We start from the raw sequence: 19948 nt of genomic DNA on the forward strand, positions 1-19948 counted from the left end.
ATTTTATTTTATTTTTTTTAAAAAAGTGTTTGACTCTAATTAAATACAACTAAGCTGTATGGAGCCGACAGACTTATGCATTCCAAACTTCCTGCTAGTTAGCCATCATGACATATTTTTTGTCCTTAGGCCTACAACATCATTAAGTCTCTGAAATCTGGCTAGTTTCTACTCGCTGCGACTCCAAATAAACTTCCTTGGACAGGCTTGATATGGCTGCTCCCTGTGCCATCTGATTCAGATGATTTTTATAGTAACATGCTCAGCTCTTGAGACGACACTAGTCACGCGTCATCAGATCAGTTTTCGGTCGTTTCCCTACTATGTGCTCAATAAGGAAAGATCACCTGCACATTCTGGGCATGGGAACAGTGCTTGAATACTTAAGGCACAAAGCAGGCTCTCAATAAATACTTGTGGAAGAGATAAATTGGGCCTGTTACATACTTGGCACTTTCCATTGGTTAACTCAGTTAATTCTCGGATCAATCCACTGAAAACTGTTTAAGGATTCTCATCATATAGATGAGTTCATTGAGGCTTAGGGGAGTGAAATAACTTGCCCAAGGTTGCTTATCTAATAAGCAATGAAGAATGACCTCATTCCATAGCTTAAGCTATTACACAATACTCAGTTGTTTATGCTGTGTTTCCTGCCGCACTAGGCAGCCTACTACAGTGGTTGAACACCAGTTGCTAAGCATCAGAATAAAACATGAATATAGCACAAATAAGCTGTCATTTTACATTTTGAAACAGCAGGGAAAAATGCTTGACAAATAAGTTCTAGCCAGGGCCGGTGTTGCCCATCTCCAATCCCAGTAAGTAGAAGTAGATAGTGGAGCCAGGGACTTTCAAAGTCTTCCTGAACTGGGATTCATGGCAAGAACTTGTCTCAAAAACAAGCAAGTGAAACTTTCAAATTTCCTTCAAGTCTTTGCGTCTTGGCCAAGGTTAAAGTGTTGATTCATTTCTTTAAAAATGTGAGAGGTCTATTTGAAAAAAAAATTGGACAAACTGAAATTTGGTTTCCATGTAACGTTAAAATATAAAGATGGGCACGCAGAAAACGGCAATTGGAAATGACGATTCCAAACTTTTCAGGATTTATGAATGAATCATTTATCTGTGTTTCATGAATGGGTAAAATAAAAAAAAAGTATTTTTCCAGAAACAGAAAGGGAAAGTGTTCTAGCAAGGGTGTTCCAGATTCATAGAAACTCAGATAGTGAGCAAACTGCACAAGACTATAACCTTTGTGAGTAGCTGCAGAGTTGGGCACAATCAGACAGTCCCGTGTGCCTCCACTCTCACAACGACCCTGGCTTTCATTAATGGCATTCTCAATCTCCAGGAGCTAACATCAGTGTTAAGTGTGTTCATGTATGTAAAAAAAAAGTTACTATGACAAAATTAACTCAAACATCGTAGATTTTTTTTCTATTTTCTATTCTACTTTATTTCTCCCTTTATAAAAGAAATCAGATTGAGATTAGTAACCCTAGGTGTGCTTAAGTAACCTTTAAAAGTATATAACCCTAGGACATTATTATCTGACTAGGTATTAAGGTGCCAGTAGCTCTAAGTGTCAATCACAGCGAAGTATAAACGGCTACATCGTCTGGAAGAGAGATAGTAACTGTGCACCAAAAATGGAATCCCCTTCTAAGTTTACATTGACAGATAATGGAAGTTTTATTGACATTCTTGTAACTAAATACATATTGATTCTAGTATGTCTCATGCTTTGTCTGCCCCAGAGCCATGAGCACATGTAATGTGCACTTCAGGACGGTTAAAACAATTCATTTTGCAAGTACTTGAGTTTGACAGATGTGCAAATGACTTTCATTATCAAAGCAGCCAACAGCATAAACTTCTGCAGGTGGATGTATGGGTGGGCCATAAAGGGGGAACATACTCCATCATTGTATGAAATGGTACGGTTAATTACCATCGGCTTCATCAAACATGATTTAACAAGCATATTATGATTCATCACAGTAAGCTAAGAGCACTGTTATTTTACACCTGCTTGTTTTAGCAGATTGTAGGGAGCCAAATGTTTGTAATATTCAAAATGTTGGCAGAGTTGCATTGAAGTGATTGACTCGTTAAATTTTGCTGTAATGCTAGCTGAAACCTTACCTACTGATATAGACACTGCAGGCTGTGTGCCTCAAACAGTCTGAATCCTTGAGTCTTGGACAGTACCATATCCTTTGAACTGAATGGCTAACAATTATCTTGGATTCTAAAGACACAAACTGAAAATGGCTCAGGAAGTTGACTGACCAATATTCTCCCTGCTGATATAAAGAAGACTTACCGTACCTTAGTCTTGGGTGAGTTGGAGATTGCAAAAGACTGTCAAAATGTGATATCTTCGTTCCTCAGTAGGTTGACAGGCTTTGTCTTGGCTTAGTTTTATAAAGTCTCTATTTAAATTGTAATAAACAAACTCATTTTTCCTACTCTAGAAAAGATATACTTATGTTTCTGCCTTCACTACATTATGATTTTATCAATTTATTTGTAAGACCATTATAAAGGTTTTAATGGCGAGCAAGGATATCTTGTTATAATCTTTTTGAATAGCAGGTGAGGTGGAAAGCGATGCTATCAAATGCAGGCCTGATCTGGTTTGCATCTTTCAAGGGCAGTCTGAATGCTGCACAAATATCTCACTGGGCTCATACTGTCAAGCATAATACATTATGATATAGCTTGGGATTAGGAAGCTAAAACCACATTTGTCACGAGATGCATAAAGTATCATATTGCTAAGAGAGCTCAGACTTGACATAAGTAAATAAATGATGCTCTTAGCTACAGACTAAAGCTTCTTATGAAAAACTGTAATTAAAAATTAAAAGTAGCTGAACATACAGAAACACAATATCCCTTTTAAAAAAGAGAATCAAAATAGGTCACAGTCTAGTTTTAGAGTCCAGAAAGATACAGATTTTGAAACACCACCAAGCACACACTGTTTCTGTGGGTTTTTTGAAAGGGATATTGCAATTGGACACAGGTAAAGTTGTAATGACCCATTTTCTACTTACAGGTAGTAGGAGTAAGAATAGTAGCTCCTCCTGGCAAGCAGATCACAGACAGTGGGAAAAGAGAAGCAATGGTGAATGAGAAGCGTGACTCCGTCACATCCAATAGAGCAGAAAAATGTGCGTTAAAAAGAAAACGAAACAAAATGAAATTTGTGGGTTTTTTTTTTGCTTTGCCATTTTAATTTGCCCATGCGTTGTTAGCATTCTTATGCCATGCAGTTAAACAGACAGATATGCAGCAAAAAATAAAATTTTTAATACAGGATTAGGAAAAAAAAGTAACATGCTGACATTTCCTACATTGCCAAAGAACTGAAAAATTAAATGGATTGTGTGTTTTTCAACATGCAATTAAAGCATAATATCATCCATTGCCATCAAAATGTCATGACTGATGGATCAGCTATGTATAGGATGGGTATACTCAATGGAGTAGTTTATTTTAAATACAAAACATAAAGATATGATGTTAATATATGCAAAGTACTACATTTTTACATAGTGTATCTTAATGGTACACAGTATGTACATGTTATGTGAATACAGGTACCATATGCTACATATACATGAAGGTATTCCTACAGTAGATGCATGTGAACATGATATACACACACATTTACTGTATTGAAACATGATTTCAAGTTGATGTTTGGAAGTTTTAATGTGTTCATGCTGTGCATTTAAATTATACACAATCAATGAAAAATGGCATATAATTGGAAATAATTCAACAGCAATTAAACTGAAAGAAGAATGACATTGCGTTCTGAAATTTGCAATATTCCTTTCACAGCCTAAGAACTTACTTTCTATATAATCTCAGTCATAAAGTTTTATTTGGTTGCATTCTAAGCTATTCTTTTGCAACCCAAATCATATGGAACTACTTTCATCGAAGCAAATAACCCTACATCTCTTATTCACACTGAGGGATAGTCTAAAGAAATGTTACAATTTCTCATGAAAACGCAGATGGTAAGAGGGTTCCCATTTCCACTGTTTTTATTGTAACTTTCTATACTCAAATGAAACTACAGAGTAACACAAAATTTGAAGCTAAACTCTGTCTTATCCAGGACTGCTACATGCTTTGGGGCAATGATAATAACCTACCCTGGCTTAAAAAACACAGGATGTATGTGTGTGTGACATATACACGACCCGTGATTTGAAGCCCTTATGAATGTGCTGAGGTAAGCAATGAGTTCAAGTCATTTAGGAATGATATAACCAGAAGGCAGCAAACACAATCTCATCTGTCTGTGAGAGTATGGTCTTCGCCAGTCACATAGGTGTTAACGAGGCAGGCAAAAGTTCAGAAGACTTTCTAGCCAGTAAAACAGTTATGAAAACTTAAACATGAAAGATTTGAGTGGAGGCCTAGTCATCCGATCATTGGCAACGTAAACCAGAAGAAGAATCAGCAAAGATGTGCAGTTTTAGAGCACTGGTAGAGCATATCCCCCAAGCCCCATGCTTGCTTCAGTGACGTCAAGCTTAGCAACTTGAAGGACCTTAGTTTTCATTAGTCATTCTTAGTACAAATCCAGCAAAGGGAGCCTACTCAAAAACAAACAAGTTTTCGGATAAACAACAAATGCAAGGAGATTGAATTCCATTCTGAGGAGGGCACAGTCAGAAGCCATTCTCGAGCATCCAATCGGATGTGACAATCCTTTTAATGAAGAAGCAGTGTTAAGTGGGTTCTCTAAGCTATTTGGCTTTTTCGCTCTCCAAGTACAGATTTAATTTGAACAGAGATATAAGGTCTGATGGTTCTATTCCATGATTTTTATGGGTGCGCACTGGCAAACTAGTGTTTCTCGAAGACTTAAATCTTCTCGTCTCGCCTAGGATGTGTTTTCCAATCACAGAGGTAGACAACAGCAGAGAAAAAGCACTGTTTGGAGGAAGCACATATGTAGCTAATTGAACACAGAACGCTGTAGTGCATACCTAATGTTTCTAATGCAGATGTGTCTTCTCCAACATACATGTCTCCGGGGACAAGTGTAAAGAGGCAATATATTAAAATCGATGCTCATGGAATTGTTATTAACATATGAGTTTTAGCTATAATGCTAATGTTTTATTTCAAGTAGAAAGCAATAGTAATTGGACACTATGAGAATTCATGTACTATAAGCAACATCATTTATTATACAATCGGTACAATTAGTAGAGCAAAACCCACTTCTATACAAAGCTGCTGGAATGCACTCTGCATGTAATTTTTTTTTTCAAAAGTCCTTCCAAATTGTAGAATTATCCAAAATGTTTGCTTGGAAGGAATGAGATGTCATCCTAGTTTCTAAGAAGATGACTTACAGATTCTGACAACTCACATAATAGTCAAATAGCTCCAAGCATAAAAACTGTGCTGTATATCAGAAATGCATTTGAGCAAGAGTATACTTTCATCTCTAGAATACAAATTTAAATTCCAGGAAGTCATAGATTTATAGAACTCCAGGAGGTGGCGACATTTACTGACATAGTATAAAAGATAAGGTTCAATTTAAGCATTTACTCTTCCTTTTAAAAATTTTAGTCAGTGAATATTTAATATACAATGTCATTAAATAAAGTTTTATTTTTTTCATGCCTCATATGTACCCCATATTTATGAAAATATAGACTAAGAATAAAAGTAATTCTGACTTTGGTCCAAGCACCATAACTGTATAACCATCAATTGTATTATGCTTAATAATAACAACACCTAAAATATGATATGATGAATTTCTCATGTATTTCTGAAAATTAAAATAACTTAAAGTTTTACATAAAATACATGTTAACAAAAATCTATGCTTCTGTCCCAGAACAAACTGCAAATAACTAAATAAGATTTCACTTAAAAATCCCAAGTAAGAAGGGACTGGGGTGCAGGCAATCTTGTTAGAACTTGTCAAAGAGCTTGAGGGAAAAATGTGAAAATCAGTGGCAAACACATGAGTGTGTGGTACAGGACACTATTGGATCTTACCTCTTTTTCACAATTACTATGACAACCAGGAGGAGGAGGATGAACACCAAGATCCCAGCACTGATGCCTGCGATTTTCACCACTCTGTCTGTCTGCTTCGCAGGGTCCGGGATCACCTCTGGTTCTTCTGTTGCTGCTGCTAAACAAATCAGAGAGACAGGTGACTAGAAGCCTCCACCACGGACAGAAGACAGCCCCCAGGCAGAAATGGTCAAAGAAGGACAGGCTTGAACAGCAATAACCTGAACACATGAATCTAGAGATTTAGCTCCTCTAAAGCACGAAAGTCTTAGGGTCATGACAGGGGAAAAGTCTTTCACTCCAGTTTTATTTTGTTGTTCCGTTTTAAGATAAGAAATAAGAAGAAAACCAAAGAAATTAATTTGAAAAGGGGTGGTGGGCTACTCTTTTTCAAATGCCTTCAAAATTCAGGACAAGAGTTTCAGAACTGGTACACTGGGAAGAGATTGGATATAGATGACCGTTCATCAGTTTATTTTCTAAAATAAGCTCTTGGTTGGCTGTGGTGGTTCATGTCGTTGCCCATAATTCCAAGGCTCAGGAGCCTGAAGAGGAAGCATTGAAAGTTTCAGGCTAGTAGGAATTTGTTTATAATCCATTAGAAAAGTTGAAATAAATAGTTTAGCACAAGGAAAGAAAAAGTAAGGAATGTACCCAGGAATATTTCACATCCTCTCACTAGATAATAAACATGGGAAATGACTTTAAGAAGATTATATGCCCTTCCTTTTTTTTTTTTCTCTCAAAAATCGTGCTCAGCCCTCATGAAGGTACACAATTAAAATAGAAAACTTTAATCAATACATAAGGCCTGGAAAGCTTTGGAAGACATTTTCCTTTTACCTCATTTACCTTGAAACTGGCAAAGAAACTATTATTATCTGCACTTTACAGATACAAAACCCCCGAGGCTTAGAGAATTAAGGCTAGCTTATGAAGTGCTGAAGGGCAGAAACAGAATCTAATACATCTTCTACCTTCTAAGACAGCATTTCTCAGTTTTCAGGTTTGGGGCCCCCACTGCTGAGATTATATACGACAAATGCTATGGATTAAGCATATTGGAAACCCGCTTTTAATCTCCAATCACAGTGCCTTGGACTTAGAGTTCAGAGACCCCAGCTGAATAAATTCGTTACCAACAAGGCCTGTAATCTGAGCCTGTTTATCTCCAGGACAACATGTCTATTCTCTTTGGAAGGTTATCCATCTATTCCTGTTTCAATTCTTTCATTTTCAGTTCCTTCGCTTGGTTTCTTTCTCTCCCACACCCAGAGTCTACGATCTCAACGTCTGCTCGAGATTTTTTTTCCCACTGCCAAGTTGCTGCCATGAGATTAGCATAATTTTTCAACGTAAAAACAAAAATTAGGAAGCAAACATATCTCTGACTAATATTTTCATAAATGTTTTACTTTATATCTAAGCAGAAGATACACTTTTGAAAAGGTGCTAGTTTGTAAAATAGTCCACTGAACCATTTTGGCTTCAGTCGGCACGGGTTCAATGTCCCAATAGCTTAGAAACCGGAACCTGTTATTCTCAAAAGGAGACTACAAGTCCACAGCTTGCTTTTTCTATGAAGTGTAATGCGCTTGCTGGGCAGGGACATGGCCATTCCCATCCTTACAGCTGAAGGTGCAGCCGTAATTAGGAGTAGGGTTCACTCAGTGCATACTACACAGCCAACTATCTCATTGTCTACAACACGTTCAAAACTGCCCTAACTCTGCTGGCATTCCTTTTCTTGTGTGGCTTAATGAATGCATACACATATCCACACACGATGCAATCATAAATACCTAAAGCAGGTGGAGTGTCTTCCTAAATTGCATGCAAAACTCTAAAAGCAAAATGTTTATGGCTTGCAATTATCAAACATTTGGTTTACAGAGATATGCTTTCACACGGGAATAAAACAAAGTGATTTAGGAATCTCCTAAGAGAAACTTATTTGTGGGATAATTTCTACAGTTCACTCACTAAAGTCTCCTCTGGTCATGTTCTTTGCTACACTTGACTCTCAAGGGGGCAGGGATGACAATCAGTTGGTACTCTGACCTGCATAACTTAGGGATTAACTGCAAGTGTTTGACAATCAGTTCTTAGTTCTTGTTTGATGCATGCTTTCTCTCTCTCTCTCTGTCTCTCTCTCTCTGTCTCTCTCTCTCTCTCTCTGTCTCTCTCTCTCGTGTTCACATTCATGTGTTTACATGGGAACATGGGTGTCTTCCTGAAGCAATAGAATTTTTGAAACCGAAGTTTTTGCTAGACTATTAGGACAGAGATCCACCTATTACAGCTTTTTCAGTGCTAGGATTCCGGGTGAGTGACAACTTTTTAACACATGGGTGTTAGAGATTTGAACTCAGCTCCTCACTCAGCCCCTCATGCCTGTTTAGCTTGTGCTTTACCAACAGGGTTATCTTCCCAACCCCAGCACTTTTTGTCTGTCCTTGATTAACATGGCATAGTACCATTTACATAGACACCATTCTGAGCACACTCGAGATTCTCTCATACTGTGACAACTGCTTTGCAAATATTATTAGGAATTATGTGTACACTTTAGTAGTTTGAATAATGATGACTTGGGGATCAGACTGAGGTTCTCTTGCTTTTACAGAATGTTACCAATTGTATCATCTCCCAGCCAAGGTCCATCCGTTTTTATGTTTTAATTCGATTGTCATGCGAAAGGAAACTTCAGAACTGCTAAATCATTTCAAACATAACAATGCACAAACGGACAGATAAAATGGGCATCGTGAATATAGGTTCAGAAACAATTTCCCACCCAAAGAAGATTAAATATTATCTATGCTGTATCATTAAATAACTCACATAAAAAATGGTAGGCAAGCAATTTCAAATTCAGAAAATAAAAAAATTTTTAAAGAAAGTTTTACTAAAAAGAGTATTTCTGATAAATTGATCTAAATATATTCCTGGGAGTTGAATGTCAAATCTAAAATTTAATGTTTGAACACAGAGATTGTTAAACTTGCAGGTATATTCCGTGCAGAGGGTGTTAGGATAATTCATGAATTGTGTAAATCCATGTGCAATTTAAAGTGATAATCTGTGACTTTCTTGGAGATGGACCCTATTTATAGTTACCTGGACAAGTATGCTCTGTGGGTCATGATTACACTTCATGTACAGATTATTGACCAATTCTCAATATAATTACCAAACTTGAATGAGAGTCTCTTTGCATGTGTGAGGTGATAGCTCTTTTCTCTGAACTGGAAACTTATCTTAGAGGATTCACTTGTTATTATTACTAATACTCCCAACAATTGTGCTTTTTAAAAGAAAATGTGCAGTTTTATTAATCTGTATGCTTTTTTTTGAGAAACAGCGCTTTCCTACAAAACTCAGGCTGGCCTCGATCTCATTATACAGCAGAGTGTAACATGCAATCCTCCTGACTCGTTCCACATGGCTGGCTTCCTCTATAGACTTCAGAGGAAGTATACATTTATTTCTATAAGTTTTTGCTCAGTAGAATCAAATAGTATAAACAAAATCTTCTGTTTTTAGAAGATTCATTAATGGAAATATACAATAGCTATTAAGTGAACTTTCATTTCCTATTTTACTCAAAGACACAGGACACCTATTACAGTGGTTGCATCTCCAGGCCTCATAAAATATTTGCATGCACAAAGACAAGGGAGAACATCATTTTCAGAAAGTCAAAACATTGGTTTATATTTTATTTGTCAGAGAGCACCCAAAGAACCCCTAGATTTTCAGAAGCCTAGAGTGGTATAATTCTTTGCACAAGGGGGAAAGGAGGAAGCCAGAAGTTTATTTTTATTGAGCACATTTATGAAATACATTTTTTTGGGGGGAAAGGGAAATAGTTAAGGAACTTGCTCCAACGAATAAAATAATTTTGTTCCAATTCTAGACCAAAAAAAGTAAAGTCACATAAATTTCCATGGTAGTCAAAACTATTCTAATTTCTATGATCAAACAGAATCATTTCCCCTCCTTCATGATGGATATTACAATCGACATCTCAAAGCATAGTCTTCTAGGGGATCTTAAAGCGTGTTGAGACATCACACTCAAATTCTAAACATCCTCCTGATGCATTATGGATGCTTCTCCTTTTTGGCTGTAATTTGGGAAAACCATTCAAATGTCTATCAGCCATTCCTTAAAATCCCCAAACAAAGGCTACAACCCTCACTGCAAGCAAGGCACCAGCAGCGGCAGCACTGACTGGCTAGTGACTGGAATTCCAAAGACACATTTCTCCGTATCTGAGTGCCAGAAGCCACTGACTTTTCAGACCACTATTTGCAACACTGTTCTTTTATGGGAAGTTCTCTGCAGTGTTCCTGCTAGTGTCATGACGTCACCTTTTCATGGCTTTGTTTATCCAGAACTTTTGTTTTTGTAAATGCCTCCTGTTTTGTTCATCCATGCAAAGTAGGTGTCACTTTTAGTTCCTCAAGGGCCTCGGCTTCTTGTGGTTGTCCACACTTTCTGACTTAGTGATGTCACAGTCCCATCACTTCAATTACCATCCATTCCGATCATTCTCAAAGCCATGCATTTCTGGCCAACATCTCCTTGATCTCCTGACCCTGCAATGGTCTGATTATTGACTTCTGTCATATGTATGATTCTCCTTCAACTCACTGTGTCTAGATGTGAGCCTATATGTTCTCCTTATAGCCCCCATTCACTTCCGCCCTTTTGTAGTACACGGCTCTGCCAGTGGCTTGTTGAAGCTAAAAACCTGGTCAGCATCCTTTTTTTCTTCTCCTTCTCTTTATCTCTGTATTAACGTGTACTTTATTATCCACACCTGGATGATTCTGAATGTGAAGATATTAATAATTATGAAAAGACAAAATGGAAACAGGAATGTCTGGGTAGGCATGGAAACAAAGCCTCTGTCCTGTGCAAGAGTTATAAAGTACTATTCCTTTGTAAGTATCCACTTCTTACCGCTTTTCTGCCCCTCTGCTACAACATTAGCCCAGACCAGCAACATCTCCCATGTACATGGCAGCTGCTTACTTTTCCTCTGCATCCTGCCTGTTCTTCAGCAAAACACAGGTTGCATTTCTTACATTATCCATAATAATTACATTATTATATTACATGGTCCAATCATGCCACCAATTACAGCCTTCTCACGGTTTCCCATTCATAACATAAAGATGGTTAAGGCAAGAAACATGCATACTTTGCTGTAATTTTTTGTCTAGCAGGGCTTGGGAAGGAGCCACAACAGAAAATATTAACCGAGTGAAAGAAAGAATGGCAATATACATGCATAAAACAAACTGAATGGACATATAAAAATCAGATAGTTTCCTCAAAACATAAGGATTTGTTGTATTTTACTGCTATACATCTAGTTGAGATAAAGCCAGACACAGGCGGGCACTAGTTAGTCTTTCCTTAACAGGGTCGTTTCCATCTTCTGTCCCAAACCAAGTTCAAGTACATCCCAAGGTGGGACTATTTGGAGAGACATCCTACCGGTTAACTTTAGGCTTGAAGAAGTTATCCAGGGTTTAGTCTGTAGAGCTAAGATCTTAGCAGAAGAGAACTAGGCACCTGCCTGTCATATATTATATAGATTTTAGAGCCGTAGTAGCTAAAAATATAAAATGCTATAATGAAATTGATTTGCTGGCTTTGGGAAATAGTGTAAAACCTGGAAAGTAACCCCAGCAACTATATAAAGAATGACACAGGAAGAAGTGGCCTTGTGGTGCACCAAAACAGTGCAAAGGTTGCATACGTGGAACTAGACATTTATGAGAGACACAAGGAGCCTTGTGCTATTTTGCTACCATTGTGTTAAAACACAATGACCAAGACAACCTACAGAAAATGTCTACTTGGGCTTACAGCCCTCAAAAGGGTAGAGATCACAATGGCAAAGTGGAGGTTGGAGGCAGCAGATACTGAGGCTGGAGCAGAAGCTGAGGGCTCATGTCATCTTGAACCATAACAAGAAGCAGAGACAGTGAACTACAAATGACTAGCTCTAGAAACCCCCAAAGCCCACTCCCAGTGGCTGAATTCCTCCAGCAAGGCTACATCTCCTGAACCTACCAAAACCAGGTCGTCAAGTACAAGCATGAGGGATATTTACCATTCAAACCACTACAGACCCTAACGTACATTTATCTGCTGCCATTATCCTAAGGATACAATTTACCACTGATCCAAGATAGTGGCATAGCAACCAGATAGTTAGTACCTTCCAAAAGAATAACTATATGATGTGCCGTTTAGGGATGTCAAGTTGCTTAATGCTGTGAGGTGATTTTATAAATGGAAACGTATAATAGAACGGTGAGCAGATGGCAACGACCAGAGGTCAGCCTTTGAGTCCATCATGTAAGAATGAAAACCTGCGAATCAGCCAACTGACATCACCTAAAAAAATAGTTTTGAAAAAATTAGCAGGCTGTCATATAAATAGATAATGATGGGTTTTGTAAAGTGCATGTTATTAATTAAATAGTCCGCTACTGCAGACTTCTAAGCCTTAGGGGCATCTTGAAGTATTTATTATTTAACTCAATGATCCTTTGATGTCATCTTGCTTTATCACCTCGCATGATCCTATGATGAAATTTGTTCCCTCTTAGATTGCTGATTATTAGAAAAGGTCATTCAGAGGTTTTGATTGGTGAAGCAAGGAAACAGTCACATCTCATATATTCATTTTGTTGTAAGAGTTGGGAAATATTTTTCTTGATTAACAAAGAATCTTTCCTGAAAATGTATAATGTTGAGAATGGAAGAAAAGAAGATCATGAAGAGCTAAAATTATAAAACAAAAGTACGCCTTCCTATTACAAATATTTCAGGATAATTTCACATGGTTTAAGGTATCTTAAAGACTTGTTTTTGTTTAGCAATGATAGCACATAAATGCTACAAAAATTCGAAATAAATAATAGATATATTTTTCATGAACACATTAGTGTCACATTTCAGGAGTATACTTAAAAATAAAAAAAGCAGAAAGCGTTATTCTGCTTTATTTTCTTTTGAGAACAAATATTTGATTCTACATATGAATTTTTCATTAAGCTTTCCATTTCCCAACATGCAGAAAGTGGGCAAGATAGAACCATGGTGTGCTGTCTTACTTCTTAAACACAGTTGGGTCTAGCCACAACGTTTTCTTGAAAATCTGCCTTGACTTCTCTCTTCCACCTCCTGCTGCATTCAAAACTCAATTATCTTGTTTTTTTTAATATAAATTTTTTTAAATAGGCCCTACTTCTTCCCACATCAGTTTTCTCAGATTTTGCCTGTGTTCTGCTACCAAGGTGAGTTTTCTAAAACGGGAAATTAATGAAATAGCCACTCCAACTACTTCAAACTTTCCCAAACATGGCTGCAGTCAACCCTTTGATACTCAGCCACTGACAAATACGTTATATTATCATATACTGTAACTGTCTAGAACCAGTTGTCCATCATCAAATAATCTAGTCACACTGCACTTTACTTCCAGGGTTAGTAGTCTGTGACTCAGGGATTATATCCATGTCACTGTGATGGAAACAAACACTGCAAACATTCGGCTTTGCATGACGTAACTTGTGACTCATTGTTCTGCCCCCCAGCATCGTATGTAATCTCCATGCAAACGATGTCATAGCTTGGCACCATCAGATCTTTCATGTGTTTGAAACATGCTGTTGGAATATGTTCTCTAATATTCACTTGACAAAACCAGCCTAGAGATATTTGAATATTTAAACCTGTTTCTTCTATGAAATGCCAAGTGAACACCTGGAACCTATTTTTGTGACTTAATAATACACACACACACACACACACACACACACACACACACACACACAGTGAGAGAGAGGATCCAGTACATACCCCTGGCTGACTGTGAATTCCCCAGACAGATCAGGCTGGCCTTGAACTAACAGAGATACACCTCTCTGCCTCTGGAGTGCTTGACTAAAGCCATGCACTAACACACCCAGACTTCACCTATTTTTAAGAATTTGTTTTTACCTTTTTGGTTTTACGTAGATGCTAACTTGCTGTCTTTTATTTGTGTTGTGAATCCCTTCCTCTGTTGAGCAGCCCAAGAGGAAAACATATCTTTGTATTTTAACCTCTAAATTCACCAATTAAACCTTTATAACTAAAGATCAATACAAGTATAAACATTTAATGTGTGTGTGTGTGTGTGTGTGTGTGTGTGTGTGCACGCGCGCGCGTACCTGTCTGTGTGTGAGCACGTGCAGATGCTTCTGAAGCTTGTGTACAGACCAGAAGAGGAAGAACTGGGCGCTTACCTTGATCCCTTTCTGCTTGTCACCTTATTCCTTGTGACAGTGAATTGCAGTGACCCTGGAGAGGACTGTCTTTTGGCTACACTGGCTACACCGGAAGCCCAAGCAATCTTTCTCAGAAGCCCAAGCAATTTTTTCTCAGTAGCCCATGCCCAGTACTGGGGTCACGCGCACACACAGACCATCTTCAGCATTTTATGTGGATGTTTCTCACACTGGCACACTAAGCGTTCGTACCCAGGGACCCTCCTTTCTAACACTGCAATACGCTTTATATGATATGGGAGGCTTCATAAGGAAATGACAACCCACAGCCATAGACAACTGAGTGCTTTCAGAGTGGGTCCCGTGAAGTATGCACCATCAGACAGAAAAAAATAACAACAGCAACAAAGGCGGGCACAGGATGAGTTGGTAAATGGCGGGGGGGGGGGGGGGCGCAGGGAGGGCTTAGCAAGGTCTTTGTTCATGAGCTCCTTTGCTCTAATTACAAGGCAAGGCACCCCAACCAAGTTCAGGGCTCATGCTATTTCTGGCAAAGTCAGGGAAATCCTTCCTGAGACCTGTACACTGCTTCTGAGGGAAGGTAAGGAGAAGGCCAAAGAGACCTGTTCAGCTCTGTCATTTCTCAAAACAGAACAGCACCCTCTGCAATTCAAAACTCCACTGCAACTTAAAGTAGTTGAATACTGCCACATTTCGGACTAAAGTGCCCTGAACTCCATGGATTTTCATCTTATTTTATTCATGGTATAAAAGTGAATTATTGTTTTAATATTAATGAAGTAAAATACATTAGTCTATGTTTTATGAGTGGTGCTTAGCATTTAGTAACTTTTCCAAGGCTGAATTTATTAATTTTTTTTTCATTTTTCCCCCTAAAACCTGTAAAAGTTGTGCATGCCATATCTAATCCTGGATTAACACGGGGCTGCTTCCCCAGCAGCACGGACCGGAGGAGGCATCTCAGCCCCTCCACTGCCAATGTTCTTAAGCACATAGTTTCTGCACAAGATTCTGGGATGGATGTAAAGGGCTCAGAAGCTGCTTCTGTTCATATCAAAACAGGAAATTGGAGGCGTCACTGTTTAGATTTTTCTACTTTTTAAGTCCATCTTGTGATGGCATGACATGGTTTGAATGGGTTGAACTGAACATGCTGTGTGTGGTATAGGTAACATATTCTTATTACGGTTCTTTTCTTGAGCATGTTCACTTTTCCTCATAGATCTCACTCTGGGCATCTTCTTTAGAGATAAGCCATCTCTCTTTTACTTTCCTTCTAGGAGTGTCATTAGGATTCGTTCCCCTTTCCCCCTCCTAAAGAAGGCTCATGTGTTGAAAACTTGGAGGCTAGTTGGCCACGGTTTGATGAAGCTTGAAGGATTTGACCTAACTAATGGCTTCTCACACCATTATTGGGAAGTGGGGCCTGGTTGATGGAAATAGGCCCTGGAAAGGTCTGCCTCATCCCTGGACTCCTTTTGCATGGTTTTCTCTGCAATTACCTACAATGAGGTGAGCCACTTCATGCCCTGACCTCATGACCTCATACCCCAAAGCAACAGAGCTAAGTGACCATAGGTTGGAACCTCTGAAGTTCTGAGCCCAAATAAGTCTTCCTCTATGTTGTTTTCTTAGGTATTTGCTACAGCAGTGTAAGGCTGATGGACACATCTCAATTCAGTTACTTTTAAACTTGGACAACCATGGTTTTCTAGCCTATAAATTCTGTTCGGATCACGGTATACAATTCTTTGTTTGGTAAACGATGACAACATCTTGTAAATGTTTATTCATACGCTGTCTGGAAAAGTGTTTTGTATGCAGCAATTTTATATTTTGACTCCACAGTCAATACCTGCAGTCCTGGGAGGACTTAGGGGGTGTTTCTGCTAACTCCCACTGTGACGTACTTTTAAGAATGCTTGGTGACCTTTGATTGTGAGTTAATTGCTTTATGTTAGTCTGCGGGACTCCTGCAGGCCTGAATTGATCATGCTTTCATCTTAAACAGAATTTGTACCTCCTTGAACCAGCAGCCAGAAGGTACTGATGGATTTAGGCCATCTCTGTCAGCTTTGTATGGAAATCTCTTGCTTATGCAAGTCCCATTGCTAGGCCAGCTATGCAACTCCCATTGGTAGCCCAGCAATCAAAGCTTCAAGATTTGCCCTACAATGAACACTAAATTATCATTTGGCTTCACTCCCCTCTGCTCCTCCCTCCTCTCCTCCTATCCTTTTCCATTCTCCCATCTCCCTCCCTCTTCCTTGTAGATGCTGTGAGCTCAGCAATGTGCAAATAATTGTTTTCTCCCCACAGTGGGCCTCTTCTACAGAGATGCCCTGAGCACACATAATCTGTTGAGCTTCCAGAATAGTAACAGAGATCATGGATTATATTTGTTTTTGCAGTGCTGGGGTTTAAACCCAGGGCATTTTGCATGATTGGCAAGTGTTCCCTTACGGAACCACAACCCTTGGCCTCAGATCATGGATTTCAATTCAGTTCTTTCTCTTACCCAACACTTACTCTCTTACCTTAAAACATCAGTCCCATGACCCACAAACAAGATTTTGCTGACAGTATTTTTTTCAGAAAATGTCTAACAGATTAAGAGCTAAAACTGGTTAATAAAATTCAATCATAATTTCAATCTTTAAGATTTCATGATAACCAACAAGCTGAAAGGTGTTGCGGTGCATTAACTAAAAGAGTATATATCACCTATAGTATACTACAAATTTCTAGATTTTTGAAAAAAAAAATCCATTAATGATAAGGTTAAAAACTAGTTTATAATTCTAACATGTTTTAAGAAAAAAAAACCCACTATTACTTGATATATAATCTATAATATTAGATGAATTATATATAATATACTATTATATGTAGTATAATATATAAATTATCATATATTAATATATTAAATTATACAATATATTTAAAAACAAAAGCTATGCTTCTTGACCTTGTACTTGCCACTTTTACATGGGAAGAAGTGTGATCAACCTAGCATTTTTACTGCTTTAAAGATACAAAAAAATGAGGAAGGAGGAGGGCAATATATTATTAATGTCAACCTGAATCCCTAACTCATAGAAAGAATGAGGAGAAGATAGAAATATAATGAACCGGGAGCTAGTTGCATCAGCTCCTCTTAGGAGATAAAGTAAACTAAAATGGAAGAACTGAGCCCGAGAGGGAGTAAGAAAGGGTCAGAAGAAGTAAACTTAAGGCAAGGCTAACACAATCCCCCTTGCACCTTAAGTCCACAAATAAGGCATCTGTGACATTGCTTTATTTTCATCAACTAAAGGATCCCCTCTCCTCCTTACATGCCCAATATATTCCTAGTCCTTGCAAAATTATTACTGGATAAGATAGATGCTATCTTTGAGTGATTCTGAGTAAGAGAAGTTGTGCACAAGGAAACCAGTACCCCTTGGTACAGAAAGAGTATATGTGTGTGTGTCCCTGACATGGGGTGTCTTACTCAATCACTCTACAACTCATTTTTGTGAGACATGGTCTCACACTGAATTCTGAGCTCACTCTTTTGGCTTGGGGGCTTGGCTAGCAAGCCCCAGGGATCCTATTGTCTCTACACCCTGGACAGGGTGAACTGAATAAGAATGGTCCCCACAGAGTCATACATTTGAATAACTATTTACCAGGGAGTGGGACTGTTTAAAAGGATTAGAAAAAGAAAATGTGTCCTTGTTGAAAGAGGCTTGGCCTTGTTAGAGGAAGTGCATCTCTAGGGGTGGGTTTTTAGAATTTAAAAGCCCATGCCAGGTCTAGTCCCTCTTTCTACCTACTGCTGTTGAATCTGGACTTAAATCTCTTGGCTACTTCTGTAGTGCCAGGGAAGCTACCATGCCCCCCACTGTGATGATACTGGACTAACCTCTCAAACACAAGCAAGCCCCTATCAAATGTTTTCCTTTTTAAGAGTGCCTTGGTCATGGCGTCTCTTCGCAGCAGTAGATCAGTGACTTAAGATGCTGGGGATAGAATGATACGCCCTCATTGCTGGGCCCACCTTTTCACTTATGAGCTAGGCATCCAAATTCAGGTCTTGCTGGCTGTGTAGTGAGCACTTGACTTACTAAGCTACCTTTCTCCCCAGCACTGGCACTGAGAAATTCTACATTTGGAGAGCCACTCAGTGACCATGTCAGAGGTGGACAAGAGGGAAGACCTTTCAGAAGATGGTCTGGGATAGATGGTGGAGCCTCATCTAAGCTTGAATGCAATGTATTGATCACTAGCACCACGGCTTGGTGGAATCTGTGCAGTTGGCCTTAAAGGGAGTTCAGAGTATTGGGGCCACTTATTTGACAAAAATATATATAAAAAAAATCTCATTTCAAGTAATAGAAGAGATGAAAGAATAACAATACTGCTTTCATGCTTTGGGGAAGCCAAATAATACAATGTTGTACTGGTTGAGGACTAATGAATTGAGCTACATTCAAACTAAGGATAGTAAGAGGGCAAGGAAAATGTCAGTAATAGTGATTGGCCCTCGACACACGACTATGCTGTTGAGACATCTCAGTAGCCATGGTCTATTCAGAGTAAAGTGGGTTGCCTGAAGATTACTGCGAAGTAAAAGAAAGGAGTTCAAATAAAACGCTGGCTCCTGTATCCTATTCACACAAAGTGTTTATAGCAAAGAAGGCTACCAACAACTGACTATAACCTTCAAGTGAAATGTTTGTAAATGACCAACGTGGGTAGGTAGCTGCAGACATTAGGGAAAAACAACCCTGATAATGTCAGTGGTATTTTTTTCTTCCCCCTCCCACAAACGGCAGGGTCAGGAAAGTCTCTTCCCCAGGGAAAACTCTGGAATATTAAAATGTAGGCACTGCATGTAATTAAAAGGCAAATGCACTTGACATTTTTGTTGGCACAAACTCAGAATGCCAGATCTGGGCCAGTCATCCAAACATGCCATTCAAAGCCTAAGCAGGAAAATTAAAACAACAACAACAACAAAAAAGGATTCAATTTGAATATTAGAAAAACAAACAGAAGTCAAGCAAACTCTTTAACAATCTTCATATGATAAGGCTGAAATAGGATCTAAAATACTAAGCAGGACCTACCTTTTGACCTATTTCCACTGTTCTTTCTTGTAAACTCAAGGATTAAAAGTTCTTGCTATTTTGGCTGCTTTTAGTTATGAATTTTATTTTCCTTTTGAGCAGGTCATTTTCCACTAAGGCTTAGATAATTCATTAATCTGGCATATCTCAGGAGAACACACAACAGGGCTTAAATCACATTAATAGAGGTTGCGCTGCAATTTTCTAAGGTGTTTATTTACTAAATTAGAGACTGCCCTGATATGGGATGAAGGGACCAGGGTTTTTGGGTTGTTGTTTTTTTTTTTTTAAATGATTTTATCTGAGTCACAGCTGTTCCAAGATAATTTAGTATAAGGTTTAAATTATTAATAAATGCTTTAGAATTTGAGATTGATTTTTAATCCTAAAATGTCATTTGGCCTCAAATGAATGAGTAAATCAGAGCCACATTTTTTT

At 38.4% G+C, this 19948-nt stretch overlaps 1 protein-coding gene across 15 annotated transcripts in view; it reads right to left on the reverse strand.

Annotated features, from left to right (window-relative positions):
- Positions 1-19948, reverse strand: part of Ptprk (protein tyrosine phosphatase, receptor type K) — a 539194-nt gene that overhangs the window by 36384 nt on the left and 482862 nt on the right. For 5 of the 15 annotated variants that reach the window (XM_026787348.1, XM_013352405.2, XM_026787350.1 and 2 more), the window contains exons 14-16: positions 6055-6193; positions 5022-5063; positions 3066-3095 (exon numbers count right to left, since the gene is read on the reverse strand). In XM_026787348.1, coding sequence (XP_026643149.1) covers positions 3066-3095; positions 5022-5063; positions 6055-6193 — 211 coding nt within the window. The remainder of the gene's footprint in view (positions 1-3065; positions 3096-5021; positions 5064-6054; positions 6194-19948) is intronic. The other 10 variants (XM_013352407.2, XM_013352408.2, XM_013352410.2 and 7 more) reach the window with 4 other exon arrangements.

Source organism: Microtus ochrogaster, linkage group LG9 (assembly GCF_000317375.1).
Source record: "Microtus ochrogaster isolate Prairie Vole_2 linkage group LG9, MicOch1.0, whole genome shotgun sequence".
Lineage (NCBI taxonomy): Eukaryota > Metazoa > Chordata > Mammalia > Rodentia > Cricetidae > Microtus > Microtus ochrogaster.